The sequence below is a fragment of the Oncorhynchus mykiss genome, chromosome 3, assembly GCF_013265735.2.
Source record: "Oncorhynchus mykiss isolate Arlee chromosome 3, USDA_OmykA_1.1, whole genome shotgun sequence".
NCBI lineage: Eukaryota > Metazoa > Chordata > Actinopteri > Salmoniformes > Salmonidae > Oncorhynchus > Oncorhynchus mykiss.
In genome coordinates this window covers 8,312,642-8,332,452 of record NC_048567.1, presented here as the reverse complement: position 1 = coordinate 8,332,452, position 19,811 = coordinate 8,312,642, and the positions used below count along the sequence as shown (strand labels likewise).

General features: G+C 44.0%; 1 protein-coding gene and 1 long non-coding RNA gene across 2 annotated transcripts; both read right to left on the bottom strand.

Annotated features, from left to right (window-relative positions):
* Window positions 1-708: 708 nt before the first annotated feature.
* On the bottom strand, window positions 709-3,306 carry LOC118936617 (protein S100-A1-like). Its single transcript, XM_036967704.1, has 3 exons — window positions 3,153-3,306; window positions 1,349-1,508; window positions 709-1,010 (listed from the first exon to the last, which is right to left on the bottom strand). Exons 2-3 carry the CDS (start codon window positions 1,487-1,489, stop codon window positions 846-848), a joined length of 306 nt encoding a protein of 101 aa, XP_036823599.1. The 5' UTR covers window positions 1,490-1,508; window positions 3,153-3,306; the 3' UTR covers window positions 709-845.
* A 921-nt stretch (window positions 3,307-4,227) lies between these two features.
* LOC118945294 lies at window positions 4,228-18,663 on the bottom strand. The gene is made up of 2 exons (XR_005040410.1): window positions 17,625-18,663; window positions 4,228-4,769 (listed from the first exon to the last, which is right to left on the bottom strand). It is a non-coding gene; the product is annotated as an uncharacterized LOC118945294 (long non-coding RNA).
* Window positions 18,664-19,811: the final 1,148 nt, after the last annotated feature.

Here is a 19,811-nt window from a genome sequence, read left to right as displayed (position 1 = left end):
TTAAAAATGAAAAGTTGAAATGTCTTGAGTCGGTAAGTATTTAACTCCTTTGTTAAGGCAAGCCTAAATAAGTTCAGGAGTAAAAATGTGCTTAACAGGTCATACATAATAAGTTGCATGGAATCTGTGTGCAATAATAGTGCTTGACATGATTTTTGAATGACTACCTCATCTCTGTACTCCACACATACAATGATCTGTAAGGACGGGGGAATAATGGGACATTGTCTGATTGTCCTATTTTGCTGATGATTGTTCAATTGTCCAAAAAAAAAATGCCAATAATTATATTGTAAAAAAAAATATATACAATTACCTATAAGGTCCCTCAGTCAAACACACATTCAACTACAAAGAGGTTTTCCAATGCCTTGCAAAGAATGTCACCGAGTGGTAGATGGGTAGAAATAAAAAATACATTGAATATCCCTGTGAGCAAGAAGTTATTAATTACACTTTGGATGGTGTATTAATACACCCAGTCACTACAAAGATACAGGTGTCCTTTATAACTCAGTTGGTGGAGAGGAAGGACACTGCTCAGGGATTTCACCATGAGGCCAATGGTGACTTTAAAACAGTTACAGAGTTTAATGTCTGTGATAGGAGAAAACTGAGGATGGATGGATCGTGACTGACACTGTCTATTCTGTCTTACACGTACGGGACAAATTACAGGCCAAATACAACAAATGTGACAAACAGAGATACAGAGTGGGAAAGCCAGTGTTTATTCACAACAGTAAGACTTAGTTATAAAATGACTTATTTGACGTATAGAAAAGCAAAATGACATATAGAAAAGCATCCATCTCTGCTTCTCTTTCTCCTTGTCCTGTCCTCCCTCACTTCTTAGCAGCAACCTTTTGGGTGTGGAGCTGGAAGATCTGTTCACAGGCGATGGAGAGGCCCACCACCAGAGAGACAAACTCCTCGAAGCTCACCTTCCCATCACCATTCTGGTCCAGATCCTTCATTATCTTGTCTATGGCAGCTGGGTCCTTCTGGGACTGAGAGGGAAGGAGAGATGAAGGAGATGAAGAGAGTAAGTGTGAGTGAGTGAGTGAGTGAGTGAGTGAGTGAGTGAGTGAGTGAGTGAGAGAAATCCCGAGTGGCGTAGCTGGCTAAGGCACTGCATCTCAGTGCTAGATGCGTCACTACAGACACCCCCGAGGGCGGCGCACAATTGGCCCAGCGTTGTCCAGGTTTTGGCCAGTGTAGGCGATCATTGCAAGTAAGAATTTGAAAGAAAGTGAAAGGGGGACAAGAAATACAGGGAAAGTATAGAGGGACAGTAAGATAAAAACAGAGAGAGAGAGAGAGAGAGAGAGAGGGATGTCAGTGTTACCTTCAGGAAGCTGGCCAGTTCTGTCTGCATCAGCTCTTTCAGCTCCTTCTTGCTCAGTGTGTTACAGTCACCGTCCTTGTCGGCATAGCGATGAAACACCGTGATCAGGGACTCCATGGAACTCTCCAACTGAGACGGCATGGCTGCAGAGAAGGATACACTGAGGAGGGGAGAGAGGGAGCGGGGAGATGGGAGGGGAGAGAGGGAGGTGGAGATGGGAGGGGAGATAGAGGGAGGGGGAGATGGGAGGGGAGAGAGGGAGGTGGAGATGGGAGGGGAGATAGAGGGAGGTGGAGATGGTAGGGGAGAGAGGGAGGAGGGAGATGGGAGGGGAGATAGAGGGAGGGGGAGATGGGAGGGGAGGGGAGATAGAGGGATGAGGCAGATGAGAGGGGAGATAGAGGGAGGGGGAGATGGGAGGGATGGGGTGATAGAGGGAGGAGGGAGATGGGAGGGGTGGGGAGATAGAGGGAGGAGGGAGATGAGAAGGGAGATAGAGGGAGGGGGAGATGGGAGGGGTGGGGTGATAGAGGGAGGGGGAGATGGGAGGGGAGGGGAGATACAGGGAGGAGGAAATGGGAGGGGAGGGGTGATAGAGGGAGGGAGGGAGGGGTAGATGAGGGGGAGGGGAGATAGAGGGAGATGAGAGGGGAGGGGTGAAAGAGGGAGATGAGAGGGGAGGGGAGATAGAGGGAGGGGTAGATGAGAGGGGAGATGAGATAGAGGGAGGGGGAGATGGGAGGGGAGGGGAGATACAGGGAGGAGGAAATGGGAGGGGAGATAGAGGGAGGGAGGGAGGGGTAGATGAGGGGGGAGGGGAGAAAGAGGGAGATGAGAGGGGAGGGGTGAAAGAGGGAGATGAGAGGGGAGGGGAGATAGAGGGAGGGGTAGATGAGAGGGGAGGGGAGATAGAGGGAGGGGGAGATGGGAGGGGAGATAGAGGGAGGAGGGAGATGAGAGGGAGGGGTAGATGAGAGGGGAGGGGAGATAGAGGGAGGAGGTGTAAGTTACAGTAGCAGATATATACTCAGTACAGTGAGTGTCTTGATATCACTAAAATGTTGACTAATGGTGAGCTATCCCTTTGCAGAAAACAAATTAACAATGAACATTTAGGGAGGATGGGAGTTGACTTTCTTTGTCTCTGTAAGCAGTCTTTGGCTGGTGTTACTTCCTGGCATTTAAACTGTGATCTTCCACTCCTTTACACATTCCTTCTACCTCAGACCCCTCCTCTTTCTTTTGGTGCCTCCCACTTTCTTTGGTAACATCCAACCTATCATGCTGTGTAGACTTTCCTTTAACCTCTGTCATAGCTTGACCATGTGACACATCATCATAAGTGTGAAAGTTTGGGGAGATGGGGATGGAAAGGGGTGTGACAGGAGAGGAAAGGGTTTTGCAACAGTTCAGTGTAGAGAAATCAGGCTGATGATAATTGGTGAGTAATGCCTATAAATGACATGAACCGGAGGAGGTCTAACAGAGTTCTAAAACAAAAACATTATAGCCTACAAATGAAACATGAAAAGGTTTAGGTATAGATAGACTACATTATGTCTTCATCAGTAAATAGTATGTCCTGTCATCCTGCATAACAAACCATAGAAGAACTGATTTTTGAATCAAAGCAAGCGAAGACTAATGAACATTATAGCCTACAAGTTTGCCGGACGAGACAGATCAGTAGCTAGTCACACTTGGAAACAGTTGTTACAGTTGTGTTTATTACACTAGATAACCTCCTCTGTTAAACCAAAGACACCAATAGTAATAGTAGAATAAGTGGAGATTGGTTACTTACCAAACAGTGGAGAGACGCTAACAAAACAGGGTGGGGAAGTAGCGTACTGCTGAATATATACCAATGATGTTGAATATATACCAATGATGCTGAATCTACTGCGCAAGAGCTGTGGGAAAGATTGTTCTGGAGTTTATGGAGAACAGGCCACGCCCATCTGATTATGAGTGTGTGTAGCCTATGGTGAGGGAGGGAGGGAGGGAGGGGGTTGGAGTTTAGGCATGATGTCTTTGAGTCCTCATCTTTGAATTCAACATGATAAAATAGACATGGATCACATAGAATGTTTTTCTTATTGCTTTAACACACGGATCTCATTCACAGAAATCTATACCAAAGATGCTGAACACAGATGTAGAGAGGGGTGACAAGAGTACACACTAGAATGTTTGGAAGAATAGATCTATGGATGAAAAAGATGGGATGATGTTGCTTGAATGAAATACCATTTTATTCAGTTACATCTTAATACTCCCCAGAGAGAGAACACATTTAGATCAGTTAGAGATTCAATACAGTTTTTTGCTTCATGGCTCATCTCTCCCACTCTGTCCACCACCTCTATCTCATTGTTACAGTATGGTCTTAGTCACTGTCCACCACCTCTATCTCATTGTTACAGTATGGTCGGTCTTATCCTATGTCCACCACCTCTATCTCATTGTTACAGTATGGTCTTATCCTCTGTCCATCACCTATCTCATTGATACTGTATGGTCTTATCCTCTGTCCACCACCTCTATCTCATTGTTACAGTATGGTCTTATCCTCTGTCCACCACCTCTATCTCATTGTTACAGTATTGTCTTAGCCTCTGTCCACCACCTCTATCTCATTGTTACAGTATGGTCTTAGCCTCTTTCCACCACCTCTATCTCATTTTTACAGTATGGTCTTATCCTCTGTCCACCACCTCTATCTCATTGTTACAGTATGGTCTTAGTCTCTGTCCACCACCTATATCTCATTGTTACAGTATGGTCTTAGCCTCTGTCCACCACCTCAATCTCATTGCTACATTATGGTCTTATCCTCTGTCCACCACCGCTATCTCATTGTTACAGTATGGTCTTAGCCTCTGTCCACCACCTCTATCTCATTGTTACAGTATGGTCTTAGCCTCTGTCCACCACCTCTATCTCATTGTTACAGTATGGTCTTATCCTCTGTCCACCACCTCTATCTCATTGTTACAGTATGGTCTTAGTCTCTGTCCACCACCTATATCTCATTGTTACAGTATGGTCTTAGCCTCTGTCCACCACCTCAATCTCATTGCTACATTATGGTCTTATCCTCTGTCCACCACCGCTATCTCATTGTTACAGTATGGTCTTAGCCTCTGTCCACCACCTCTATCTCATTGTTACAGTATGGTCTTATCCTATGTCCACCACCTCTATCTCATTGTTACAGTATGGTCTTATCCTCTGTCCGCCACCTCTATCTCATTGTTACAGTATGGTCTTATCCTCTGTCCGCCACCTCTATCTCATTGTTACAGTATGGTCTTAGCCTATGTCCACCACCTCTATCTCATTGTTACAGTATGGTCTTAGCCTCTGTCCACCACCTCTATCTCATTGTTACAGTATGGTCTTATCCTCTGTCCACCACCTCTATCTCATTGGTACTGTATGGTCTTATACACTGTCCACCACCTCTATCTCATTGTTACAGTATGGTCTTATCCTCTGTCCACCACCTCTATCTAATTGTTACAGTATGGTCTTATCCTCTGTCCACCACCTATCTCATTGGTACTGTATGGTCTTAATCAGTGTCCACCACCTCTATCTCATTGTTACGGTATGGTCTTATCCTCTGTCCACCACCTATCTCATTGTTACAGTATGGTCTTATCCTCTGTCCACCGCCTCTATCTCATTGTTACGGTATGGTCTTATCCTCTGTCCATCACCTATCTCATTGATACTGTATGGTCTTATCCTCTGTCCACCACCTCTATCTCATTGTTACAGTATTGTCTTAGCCTCTGTCCACCACCTCTATATCATTGTTACAGCATGGTCTTATCCTCTGTCCACCACCTCTATCTCATTGTTACAATATGGTCTTATCCTCTGTCCACCACCTCTATCTCATTGTTACAGTATGGTCTGGGTGTGTTCAAATCACCATGAGATCAGTGATAGTGTGTATGTGTGTGAATGTGCGCGGGCGTGTGTGTGTGTGTGTGTGGGGAGGGTTAGATAGGGTGTGTCCCTGTTGTCAAGGTAACATATGGATTGTGTTAGTCTGTGCTTGCTGTATCTTGTGTATCTGTGCTTGCTGTATCTTGTGGTGGTCCTTTCTCTGCATTCTTTTAGCATGACTCTCTCATGCAGGCTGAAACATGCAGAAAAACAGGAAAAGTCACACCAGCCACTCTGGACTCAACTCCTAATGTTGGCATAGCATTGGCTTTGAGACGGTCATGAAGGTGTGCATTTAACTGGCACCAACAAATTCAGATTAAAAGCAACACAATCGCCAAAAGATTCTTCAGTCTCCAAAATGTTGATTGGTAAACTGTAATGCACTATGCACACTTATCAGGAGTTGGCTGTATATTGGTCATGTTTGGCACCATCAGTTTAATACATCCCAGTAGTCCTCCTGACCAGAAGAAGAAACCTGGGCGTAAGTAAAAGGCAAAGCATGTGTTCTTCTGACACATATGTGATGGATATTCCAAGCTGATGTCCTTTTTCTCCCCAGCATCAGAAAAGCACAGCAAGTCACTTATAGTTATGAGAATCAACTCTCCTTCTTCTGGGTCTTGTGCTGCATACAAATCAGCGCACGTTAGCAACAACCGTCTTTGTATAGGGACACCGATCCCATAGAGGTTAAAAAAGAAGAAGACATCAGAATCATATCAGATATAGAGTTCAAATGTATTCAATTTTGAGTTTGCGTCCCAATATTACACTTTATATACATCACAGAAGACTGAAATGTAACAATACCGTTTGCCATTTAAACACCAGATTTTCTGTGTTTTAATTTGTATTTATTTATTATTAATTATGGATTATGTGTTACATACTCCTACAGTATGTAACACAATTCATAATGAATAATAAATTCAAATAAATTCAAACACAGAAAAGCTGATGTTTCTATGGCAAACTGTCACGACTTCCGCTGAAGTTGGTTCCTCTCCTTGTTCGGGCGGTGTTCGGCGGTCTGCGTCGCCGGTCTTCTATCCATCATCGATCCACCTTTCCTTTTCCATTTGTTTTGTCTTGTCCACACACCTGGTTTCAATTCCATCATTACATGTTGTGTATTTAACCCTCTGTTCCCCCCATGTTCTTGTCCGGTAATTGTTTATTGTAGTGCTTGTGCACGTTATGCTGGTGTGTAACGGGTTTTGTACCCATTGATTTATTGTTCTGTTTACGGTGGTTTTGTTTATTAAACTGCACTGTTGTAAATCAGTTTTTGCCCTCCTGCGCCTGACTTCTCTGCCGCCAGTACGCACCCCTTAAACAAACGGCCCGATCACCTCTCTCCCCATACACCTCTCACCATGGCTGGGCTGGAGTAACACATTCACCTCAGTCCATCTACAAACACATAGGCTATTAGCTATGCAATTGTAATGTTATAACTCTGAAAGGGGGAAATATGAGAAATGATTCACACAAAATTCTAGAACATTACAGACCCGTATCTACAACGCATCAGAGCAGGAGTGCTGATCTAAGATTAGGTCCTCCCTGTCCATAAAACATATTCATATTTATTTATGATGTCATCGTGACATCTTTCAAGGTAAATCTTTTTAGAAGTAGAGTAGAATGGTTGAATAAGAGTTCATAATGTAACATCATTCTGACAAGTAGGGTTCTTTAGCCTACATTCACCCTTGATTTGACACTTCTTGATCATCAGATCTTCAGAATACCTACAGTACCAGTCAAAGGTCTGGACATACCTACTCATTCAAGGCTCTTTATTTGTACTATGTTCAACATTGTAGAATAATAGTGAAAACATCAAAACTATGACAGGACACATATGGAATCATGTAGTAACCAAAAAAGTGTTAAACAAATCAAAATCTATTTTATATTTGATATTCTTCAAAGTAGCCACCCTTTGCCTTGCTGACAGCTTTGCACACTCTTGTCATTGAGCTAAACTATCTTAGTACATGGTGGCTCAGTAGCAAGTATATGCCAGAAGTGTGTGAACATGTTTCCCTCAAGCATCTCTAGGGGGAACTTTTCCCATAGCAGCACTGAAGCGGCAGGGCTTACCTCGAATCTCTTTCTGTTTTGAGTAGCTCAGTAAAAACAAAAACAAATAAATTTATGACACTCAATATTTTCAATGGGTTTTAATTACAAATTCCAATTTAACAAAAATATAAACAGACCATAACAAAAATGACCTCAATCAATAATCTGGGTCTGTAGGCAACCAATTCAAACAAGTGCTGAGTACGTGGGGATGATGTATGGGAGGGTTATTCAACTGGAGGCCCACGGACCAGATCCAGCCAGTTTAACAATTTAGAATGGCCCTTTCATCAATTCTGAACAATCATTTAAAAAATCTGCACAATATTGCAGCTAAAATCTGATGTTTTGTGCTGAAAGAGCCCTCTTTCAATATACTCCAATAGGTTGATATTTTTTCCTGTTTTCTCTATGGGTGCAGTAGTAGGCCTTGGATGCTCCGCGTGGGGCCTGGCTAACGTAGAGCTGTTGCAGCAGTCGCTGGTTGGGTTGAGGTTGACATCTTGCTCCGTGGAGGCTGGCAATGTTTTATTGACATCATCAATCAATGTTTTATTGACATCATCATTGACATTGGTGGGGCCCGTGCACGGCTGGGGGCACGGGTAGACTGCTGCAGGTGGTAGATGCAGCAGGTAGTAGATGCAGCAGTCCCAGGGTCTTTATCCCTTTGGGCTGCTGTGGTTGCAGTTTGTTTTTGCTTGTCGACCGGGATCAAAAAAATCTGATATTATTTTCTGAGATGACATTTTGATTTTGATTGACCTTGACACGTGAAAGTTGCTACTGCTAGTGCTAGCCTACAGGAAATGATTCATCAACGTTCAATCCCATTCATTCAACCTCGCAATAGTACATTTATTGTCAATGATTGGTTGTACAGTTTGAATATATATCTATATTTTCTCTCCTCAACTCCCAATTTCATCGCGGGACAACTGAAAATGATTATTGCTGTAGAAGAAGACAATGAAAATAATCTAAAGTGTCTTGTAGCCGTCAAAATTGTCAACTTGAGAAAACAATAGCCTATCTTACTGGCACCATTGTCCATATCCCAAATGAGTGTTCTCTGTGCAAATTCACTCTTTATCATTGGGTCAATGCCACTTCAAACTTTGTTTTTGGAAAATAATTTCCTCTTCCAGGTTAGATGGATGTCATAGTTGTTATGACCAGGTTCATAGCTCGTGACAACAAAGGGAGACCACGCTTAACTTCAAAAAGGCATACATTTATTCAACTAAATAACAACAACGACAAACATGTACCAAGCTGTGGGCGTCTGTAGGATCAGTAGTGTGTGCAGTGTGTTCATGAGTGGAGACAGGAGAGGGTGTTGTATTGTGAAAACAGACAAAAAAAACACTAAAGGTGGTGGAAGCTAGCCTGCCAGTCAAGGAAGAGAGAGAGCGTTGGCTGATGTGGCCACCCTTTATAGCCTACAGGCCAACTCTGTCCAGGTGCACCACATCAGCTGACGTTCCTCCCAGCTCTGCCCATTGGCCTTCTGCAACAAGCAGACTACCAAACAGGAGATTCCAGCAGACAGAGTGGGAGGGACGTCACATATTGTGCAATTTGTGTCTCCCCTTTTCATAGGCCAAAATTAGATGCGTGCAGACAAGGTCGTTTTTATATCTGTTTATCAGAGTCAGCCGTAGCCTATAGGTCTATACTATAGGTCTATATATTTCCATCTTGTCATTTTTGTCAGATTATAAAAGATTCTGCTAATGTCTCCAGTCATATAAAGTGTCATAGAATTGCATGAAATGTGTTTATAAACACAGAAAGAAAGGAGAAGAAACGTACCTGACATAGCTTATAGCTTAGGCCTCCTCTACGCCAATACAGGGGCAGCCATGCATTGAACACTGCAGTCTTTTAACACAAACAGTGATTGAGTTGTATTATTAGCCTAAATTATCTAATCTACTCATCACATTATGAATAGTTGGCTTACCAGGATATTTTACAAATTTTTCTCCATACAGAATGGGGACCATATATAGAGAGAGCTGAGAGCTCTCCATACAGAATGGGGACCATAAATAAACAGAGCTGAGAGCTCTCCATACAGAATGGGGACCATATATAGACAGAGCTGAGAGCTCTCCATACAGAATGGGGACCATATATAGACAGAGCTGAGAGCTCTCCATACAGAATGGGGACCATATATAGACAGCGCTGAGAGCTCTCCATACAGAATGGGGACCATATATAGACAGAGCTGAGAGCTCTCCATACAGAATGGGGACCATATATAGACAGAGCTGAGAGCTCTCCATACAGAATGGGGACCATATATAGACAGAGCTGAGTTCTCTCCATACAGAATGGGGACCATATATAAACAGAGCTGAGAGCTCTCCATACAGAATGGGGACCATATATAGACAGAGCTGAGAGCTCTCCATACAGAATGGGGACCATATATAGACAGAGCTGAGTTCTCTCCATACAGAATGGGGACCATATATAGACAGAGCTGAGAGCTCTCCATACAGAATGGGGACCATATATAGACAGAGCTGAGTTCTCTCCATACAGAATGGGGACCAAATATAGACAGAGCTGAGAGCTCTCCATACAGAATGGGGACCATATATAAACAGAGCTGAGAGCTCTCCATACAGAATGGGGACCATATATAGACAGAGCTGAGTTCTCTCCATACAGAATGGGGACCATATATAAACAGAGCTGAGAGCTCTCCATACAGAATGGGGACCATATATAAACAGAGCTGAGTTCTCTCCATACAGAATGGGGACCATATATAGACAGAGCTGAGAGCTCTCCATACAGAATGGGGACCATATATAAACAGAGCTGAGAGCTCTCCATACAGAATGGGGACCATATATAAACAGAGCTGAGAGCTCTCCATACAGAATGGGGACCATATATAAACAGAGCTGAGAGCTCTCCATACAGAATGGGGACCATATATAAACAGAGCTGAGAGCTCTCCATACAGAATGGGGACCATATATAAACAGAGCTGAGAGCTCTCCATACAGAATGGGGACCATATATAGGCAAAGCTGAGAGCTCTCCATCCAGAATGGGGACCATATATAGACAGAGCTGAGAGCTCTCCATATACAGAATGGGGACCATATGGGGACCATATATAAACAGAGCTGAGAGCTCTCCATACAGAATGGGGACCATATATAAACAGAGCTGAGAGCTCTCCATACAGAATGGGGACCATATGTAGACAGAGCTGAGAGCTCTCCATCCAGAATGGGGACCATATATAAACAGAGCTGAGAGCTCTCCATACAGAATGGGGACCATATATAAACAGAGCTGAGAGCTCTCCATACAGAATGGGGACCATATATAGACAGAGCTGAGAGCTCTCCATACAGAATGGGGACCATATATAAACAGAGCTGAGAGCTCTCCATACAGAATGGGGACCATATATAGACAGAGCTGAGAGCTCTCCATACAGAATGGGGACCTTATATAGACAGAGCTGAGAGCTCTCCATACAGAATGGGGACCATATGTAGACAGAGCTGAGAGCTCTCCATCCAGAATGGGGACCATATATAAACAGAGCTGAGTTCTCTCCATACAGAATGGGGACCTTATATAAACAGAGCTGAGTTCTCTCCATACAGAATGGGGACCATATATAAACAGAGCTGAGAGCTCTCCATACAGAATGGGGACCATATATAAACAGAGCTGAGTTCTCTCCATACAGAATGGGGACCATATATAGACAGAGCTGAGAGCTCTCCATACAGAATGGGGACCATATATAAACAGAGCTGAGTTCTCTCCATACAGAATGGGGACCTTATATAAACAGAGCTGAGTTCTCTCCATACAGAATGGGGACCATATATAAACAGAGCTGAGAGCTCTCCATACAGAATGGGGACCATATATAGACAGAGCTGAGAGCTCTCCATACAGAATGGGGACCATATATAGACAGAGCTGAGAGCTCTCCATACAGAATGGGGACCATATATAGACAGCGCTGAGAGCTCTCCATACAGAATGGGGACCATATATAGACAGAGCTGAGAGCTCTCCATACAGAATGGGGACCATATATAGACAGAGCTGAGAGCTCTCCATACAGAATGGGGACCATATATAGACAGAGCTGAGAGCTCTCCATACAGAATGGGGACCATATATAGACAGAGCTGAGAGCTCTCCATACAGAATGGGGACCATATATAGACAGAGCTGAGAGCTCTCCATACAGAATGGGGACCATATATAGACAGAGCTGAGAGCTCTCCATACAGAATGGGGACCATATATAGACAGAGCTGAGAGCTCTCCATACAGAATGGGGACCATATATAGACAGAGCTGAGAGCTCTCCATACAGAATGGGGACCATATATAGACAGCGCTGAGAGCTCTCCATACAGAATGGGGACCATATATAGACAGAGCTGAGAGCTCTCCATACAGAATGGGGACCATATATAGACAGAGCTGAGAGCTCTCCATACAGAATGGGGACCATATATAGACAGAGCTGAGAGCTATCCATACAGAATGGGGACCATATATAGACAGAGCTGAGAGCTCTCCATACAGATTGGGGACCATATATAGACAGAGCTGAGAGCTCTCCATACAGAATGGGGACCATATATAGACAGAGCTGAGTTCTCTCCATACAGAATGGGGACCATATATAGACAGAGCTGAGAGCTCTCCATACAGAATGGGGACCATATATAGACAGAGCTGAGAGCTCTCCATACAGAATGGGGACCATATATAGACAGAGCTGAGAGCTCTCCATACAGAATGGGGACCATATATAAAAAGAGCTGAGAGCTCTCCATACAGAATGGGGACCATATATAGACAGAGCTGAGAGCTCTCCATCCAGAATGGGGACCATATATAAACAGAGCTGAGAGCTCTCCATACAGAATGGGGACCATATATAAACAGAGCTGAGAGCTCTCCATACAGAATGGGGACCATATATAGACAGAGCTGAGTTCTCTCCATACAGAATGGGGACCATATATAAACAGAGCTGAGAGCTCTCCATACAGAATGGGGACCATATATAGACAGAGCTGAGAGCTCTCCATACAGAATGGGGACCATATATAAACAGAGCTGAGAGCTCTCCATACAGAATGGGGACCATATATAGACAGAGCTGAGAGCTCTCCATACAGAATGGGGACCATATATAAACAGAGCTGAGAGCTCTCCATACAGAATGGGGACCATATATAGACAGAGCTGAGAGCTCTCCATACAGAATGGGGACCATATATAAAAAGAGCTGAGAGCTCTCCATACAGAATGGGGACCATATATAGACAGAGCTGAGAGCTCTCCATCCAGAATGGGGACCATATATAAACAGAGCTGAGAGCTCTCCATACAGAATGGGGACCATATATAAACAGAGCTGAGAGCTCTCCATACAGAATGGGGACCATATATAGACAGAGCTGAGTTCTCTCCATACAGAATGGGGACCATATATAAACAGAGCTGAGAGCTCTCCATACAGAATGGGGACCATATATAGACAGAGCTGAGAGCTCTCCATACAGAATGGGGACCATATATAAACAGAGCTGAGAGCTCTCCATACAGAATGGGGACCATATATAGACAGAGCTGAGAGCTCTCCATACAGAATGGGGACCATATATAAACAGAGCTGAGAGCTCTCCATACAGAATGGGGACCATATATAGGCAAAGCTGAGAGCTCTCCATACAGAATGGGGACCATATATAAACAGAGCTGAGAGCTCTCCATACAGAATGGGGACCATATGGGGACCATATATAAACAGAGCTGAGAGCTCTCCATACAGAATGGGGACCATATATAAACAGAGCTGAGAGCTCTCCATACAGAATGGGGACCATATATAGACAGAGCTGAGAGCTCTCCATACAGAATGGGGACCATATATAGACAGAGCTGAGAGCTCTCCATACAGAATGGGGACCATATATAAACAGAGCTGAGAGCTCTCCATACAGAATGGGGACCATATATAGGCAAAGCTGAGAGCTCTCCATCCAGAATGGGGACCATATATAAACAGAGCTGAGAGCTCTCCATACAGAATGGGGACCATATATAAACAGAGCTGAGAGCTCTCCATACAGAATGGGGACCATATATAGGCAAAGCTGAGAGCTCTCCATCCAGAATGGGGACCATATATAGACAGAGCTGAGAGCTCTCCATACAGAATGGGGACCTTATATAGGCAAAGCTGAGAGCTCTCCATCCAGAATGGGGACCATTTATAGGCAAAGCTGAGAGCTCTCCATACAGAATGGGGACCATATATAGACAGAGCTGAGAGCTCTCCATATACAGAATGGGGACCATATATAGACAGAGCTGAGAGCTCTCCATACAGAATGGGGACCATATATAGACAGAGCTGAGAGCTCTCCATACAGAATGGGGACCATATATAGACAGAGCTGAGAGCTCTCCATATACAGAATGGGGACCATATATAGACAGAGCTGAGAGCTCTCCATACAGAATGGGGACCATATATAAACAGAGCTGAGAGCTCTCCATACAGAATTGGGACCATATATAAACAGAGCTGAGAGCTCTCCATACAGAATGGGGACCATATATAGACAGAGCTGAGAGCTCTCCATATACAGAATGGGGACCATATATAGACAGAGCTGAGAGCTCTCCATACAGAATGGGGACCATATATAAACAGAGCTGAGAGCTCTCCATACAGAATGGGGACCATATATAGACAGAGCTGAGAGCTCTCCATACAGAATGGGGACCATATATAAACAGAGCTGAGAGCTCTCCATACAGAATGGGGACCATATATAGACAGAGCTGAGAGTTCTCCATACAGAATGGGGACCATATGTAGACAGAGCTGAGAGCTCTCCATACAGAATGGGGACCATATATAGACAGAGCTGAGTTCTCTCCATACAGAATGGGGACCATATATAGACAGAGCTGAGAGCTCTCCATACAGAATGGGGACCATATATAAACAGTGCTGAGAGCTCTCCATACAGAATGGGGACCAAATATAAATATCCCATGTTTTTTCTCTCTCCTACCCCAATCCCATGATCATTTATATAAATGCATATAATTGAGAATAGGCTTGTTGTACAAAAACATTTAGCATTTGTTTTTTCTAAATCTCTCGTTCCAATGCGCTTCCTCTGAATCCGTACCATAACCAACCATGTTAGTACTGCAAAGTTTATAAGGACACACCTCAGATATTGCCAGCCCTCCCACCTCAGCGCGAGATCATATGAAACAGTTCAATTACCAATCCTAGCGTTAGAAAATAGAGGAGTGCTTGCTTTAACAAGTTATAATTGCCAAGCATGTGTTTGACAATTGCACTGACTGAAAGCCAGCCCAAAATAGAGCCCATAGTGAAGTGTTTCCCAAACTAGGGTTCGCTACATGGGGACACATGATTTGAAAATAGGGCTGTGAGAGAACCTTTTTGCTTGGATCATAGAAACAGGGTTACATCAGTAACATCCGGTAGCTGCTAGATGCTGTTGTAATAAACAGCTGTTTCTGTTTTCTTCCTTCAAATGTGGCTCTATCTTTTGAATGGTTTATGCTACAAAGTATTGGGATCCAATCAGTGAAAGATAAGACTCAGGAATTAGTAGGTACATTATTGCCTGATGATCTTCTGAACTTCCTACTACATTTCTGATGCATGTCATACTGTCTTCAGATTTAAATACTGTCAAAAATACTGTCAGACTGATTCGTAATTGACTGTCATAGCCCAAATGAACAAACAAACAGAAACTGTGGCATAGCAATATCATCATTGAGGGAGAAAGGAAAGAGAGGGAGGAGAGATGGAGGACAAGCAGTACTTTAAGAGTTCTCAGGACATCTAGTGGTGAGTTTTGGATTATTTTGATCTTCACAAACAACACTTTGATGATGTCATCGTAAACCACAGCGCTGCAGACAGACAGACAGACCTGCAGACAGGCAGGCAGGCAGGCAGGCAGGTAGGCAGACAGACATGTACACTGCTCAAAAAGGGAACACTAAAATAACACATCCTAGATCTGAATAAATGAAATATTCTTATTAAATACTTTTTTCTTTACATAGTTGAATGTGCTGACAACAAAATCACACAAAAATTATCAATTTAAATCAAATTTATCAACCCATGGAGGTCTGGATTTGGAGTCACACTCAAAATTAATGTGGAAAACCACACTACAGGCTGATACAATTTTAATGTAATGTCCTTAAAACAAGTAAAAATTAGGCTCAGTAGTGTGTGTTGCCTCCACGTGTCTGTATGACCTCCCTACAATGCCTGGGCATGCTCCTGATGAGGTGGCGCAAGGTCTCCTGAGGGAGCTCCTCCCAGACCTGGACTAAAGCATCCAGAGCGAGACATGATGTCCCAGATGTGCTCAATTGGATTCAGGTCTGGGGAACGGGCGGGCCAGTCCATAGCATCAATGCCTTCCTCTTGCAGGAACTGCTGACACACTCCAGCCACATGAGTTCTAGCATTGTCTTGCATTAGGAGGAACCCAGGGCCAACCGCACCAGCATATGGTCTAACAAGGGGTCTGAGGATCTCATCTCGGTACCTAATGGCAGTCAGGCTACCTCTGGCGAGCACATGGAGGGCTGCCCAAAGAAATGCCACCCCACACCATGACTGACCCACCGCCAAACCGGTCATGCTGGAGGATGTTGCAGGCAGCAGAACGTTCTCCACGGCGTCTCCAGACTCTGTCACGTCTGTCACATGTGCTCAGTGTGAACCTGCTTTCATCTGTGAAGAGCACAGGGCGCCAGTGGAGAATTTGCCAATCTTGGTGTTCTCTGGCAAATGCCAAGCGTCCTACACAGTGTTGGGCTGTAAGCACAACCCCCACCTATGGACGTCAGGCCCTCATACCACCCTCATGGAGTTTCTGACCGTTTGAGCAGACACATGCACATTTGTGGTCTGCTGGAGGTCATTTTGCAGGGCTCTGGCAGTGCTCCTCCTGCTCCTCCTTGCACAAAGGCGGAGGTAGCGGTCCTGCTGCTGGGTTGTTGCCCTCCTACGGCCTCCTCCACATCTACTGATGTACTGGCCTGTCTCCTGGTAGCGCCTCCATGCTCTGGACACTACGCTGACAGACACAGCAATCCTTCTTGCCACAGCTCGCATTGATGTGCCATCCTGGATGAGCTGCACTACCTGAGCCACTTGTGTGGGTTGTAGACTCCGTCTCATGCTACCACTAGAGTGAAAGCACCACCAGCATTCAAAAGTGACCAAAATATCAGCCAGGAAGCATAGGAACTGAGAAGTGGTCTGTGGTCCCCTCCTGCAGAACCACTCCTTTATTGGGGGTGTCTTGCTAATTGCCTATAATTTCCACCTGTTGTCTATTCCATTTGCACAACAGCATGTGACATTTATTGTCAATCAGTGTTGCTTCCTAAGTGGACAGTTTGATTTCACAGAAGTGTGATTGACTTGGAGTTACATTGTGTTGTTTAAGTGTTCCCTTTATTTTTTTGAGCAGTGTACAAAGTAACCCTCACAAAGGTATAATAAAGTTTAAATGAAATGATTTTAACTAAATGTTTGTGTATCATGAGTTAATATTACAGTCAACAAAGGGATATGTGTAATCTTGGTTAACCCAGGTAATTGTTCAGCTGCTCGATTACTAGGATTGAGGGGGAGAACCACAGAGCACAGCCTTATCTTTATGCTATTTGCCTCATGACTCCTGAAGGCTTTGTTGACTATGGACTTGCTTGTTTACCCGACTGTGGGACAGACTATGTTTGTTCCCACTTTCAGGACTGACTCTCTATTGGTTGCACAGACTCTTGGCCTCCCATCATATTCTAACCACCTCTCACCAGCTTTGTATGTATGTTACCTGATGAAATTGCTGTACAATATGATCTGATGCACATTCAAATGTCTTAAAAAATGAACACTGCAGAGCTCTCACTGTCCTCTGCCATGCCCTGATTGTATTACTGCTGATGATATCTGGAAATGTGCATGTTCACCTTGGCCCATCTACTGTCGCTCTGTCCACCATCTCTATCTCATTGGTACAGTATGGTCTTATCCTCTGTGTCATGTTTACTGCCCCTCTCTCCACCACCTCTATCTCATTGTTACAGTGTGGTCTTAGCCTCTGTCCACCACCTCTATCTCATTGTTACAGTATGGTCTTATCCTCTGTCCACCACCTCTATCTCATTGTTACAGTATGGTCTGATCCTCTGTCCACCACCTCTATCTCATTGTTACAGTATGGTCTTATCCTCTGTCCACCACCTCTATCTCATTGTTACAGTATGGTCTTATCCTCTGTCCACCACATCCATCTAATTGTTACAGTATGGTCTTATCCTCTGTCCACCACCTCTATCTCATTGTTACAGTATGGTCTGATCCTCTGTCCACCACCTCTATCTCATTGTTACAGTATGGTCTTATCCTCTGTCCACCACCTCTATCTCATTGTTACAGTATGGTCTTAACCTCTGTCCACCACCTCTATCTCATTGTTACAGTATGGTCTTATCCTCTGTCCACCACCTCTATCTCATTGTTACAGTATGGTCTTAGCCTCTGTCCACCACCTCTATCTCATTGTTACAGTATGGTCTTATCCTCTGTGTCACGTATTCTGCCCCTCTGTCCACCACCTCTATCTCATTGTTACAGTATGGTCTTATCCTCTTTCCACCATCTCTATCTCATTGTTACAGTATGGTCTTATCCTCCTTGTCACGTATTCTGCCCCTCTGTCCACCACCTCTATCTCATTGTTACAGTATGGTCTTATCCTCTGTCCACCACCTCTATCTCATTGTTACAGTATGGTCTTATCCTCTGTCCACCACCTCTATCTCATTAATACAATATGGTCTTAGCCTCTGTGTCACGTATACTGCCCCTCCGGCATTCAAGGTCGCCAGTCTGCTCATCATTACGTACACCTGTCACCATTGTTAGGTGCACCAACGCCTCATCAGACTTACCTGGGCTCCATCACCTCCCTGATTACCTCCCCTATATCTGCCATTCCTCTTGGTTCCTTCCCCAGGTGTTATTGTTTCTGTTTCACTGTTTCATGTCTGTATGCTACTCGTGTTTCTTGTTTTGTTCCTTGTGTTATTTATTATTAAAGTCACTCCCTGTACTTGCATCCCGACACCCAGCGTCCACAAGTTACACTCTGCCTCAGCACACAGTGGCCTACCACTCCCTGTGTGTTATGGAACAGTCAAGCAGATCAGTATCTACTATTTTCTAGAACAGTCAGCTTGGCAACACCATACAGAGAACAGAGAGAGAGAGATGGGAGCATGACTCTCTCTTGCAGGCTGAAACATGCAGAAAAACAGGAAAAGTCACATCAGCCACTCCGGACTCAACTCCAACTCCTAATAGCATTTGCTTTGAGACGGTCATGAAGGTGTGCATTTAACTGGCACAAACAAATTCAGATTAAAAGCAACACAATCGCCAAAAGATTCTTCAATCTCCAAAATGTTCATTGGTAAACTGTAATGCACTATGTACACTTATCAGGAGTTGGCTGTATATTGGTCATGTTTGGCACCATCAGTTTAATACATCACAGTAGTCCTCCTGACCAGAAGAAGAAACCTGGGCGTAAGTAATAGGCAAAGCATGTGTTCTTCTGACACACGTGATGGATATTCAAAGCTGATGTCCTGTTGCTGCCCGTCATTTAGTAGACCATCATGGTAAATAATAATTTGATCTTAACTGACTTGCCTAGTTAAATAAAGGTTAAATAAACAAATAATATATAACATTACAACCAGTCACTGATAGTCATGAGACTCTCCCTCTTCTGGGTCTTGTGTTTTGGTAGGTAGTATAAGTAGCCTTTCCTACAGTCAAATGATTCAACACGCCCTCTAGTGGTCTCATGGGTGTAATGTTATTCATATTTTTCATAATTTCATATTTGATCATAAATAAATACAAATTAAAACACAAAGTATGGTGTTTCAATGTCAAACGATGTTGTTATATTTCAGTCTTCTATGATGTATAACAAGTGTAATATTGGGATGCAACCTCAAAATGAAATATATTTTAACTCTATTTCTGACACAAGCCTATAACCATGCGTGTTAGGTGTATACTTTTGTATACAGCTGGGAGGTGAGGTCCTGACAGATCTCTCTGGATCTCTCCATGTGTCTGTGGTAGGAGGGGAGGTCCTGACAGATCTCTCTGGATCTCTCCATGTGTCTGTGGTAGGAGGGGTGGGTCTGCTGGTTCTCTCTGGATCTCTCCATGTGTCTGTGGTTATAGGGGTGGGTCTGCTGGTTCTCTCTGGATCTCTCC

Bases quoted from the DNA above. Each gene is read 5' to 3' on its own strand.
- LOC118936617 (XM_036967704.1), bottom strand. From the start codon at position 1,489: ATGCCGTCTCAGTTGGAGAGTTCCATGGAGTCCCTGATCACGGTGTTT. The intron at 1,011-1,348 runs GTAACACTGACA...CTTCCCTCTCAG, and splicing joins AACTGGCCAGCTTCCTGAAG to TCCCAGAAGGACCCAGCTGC.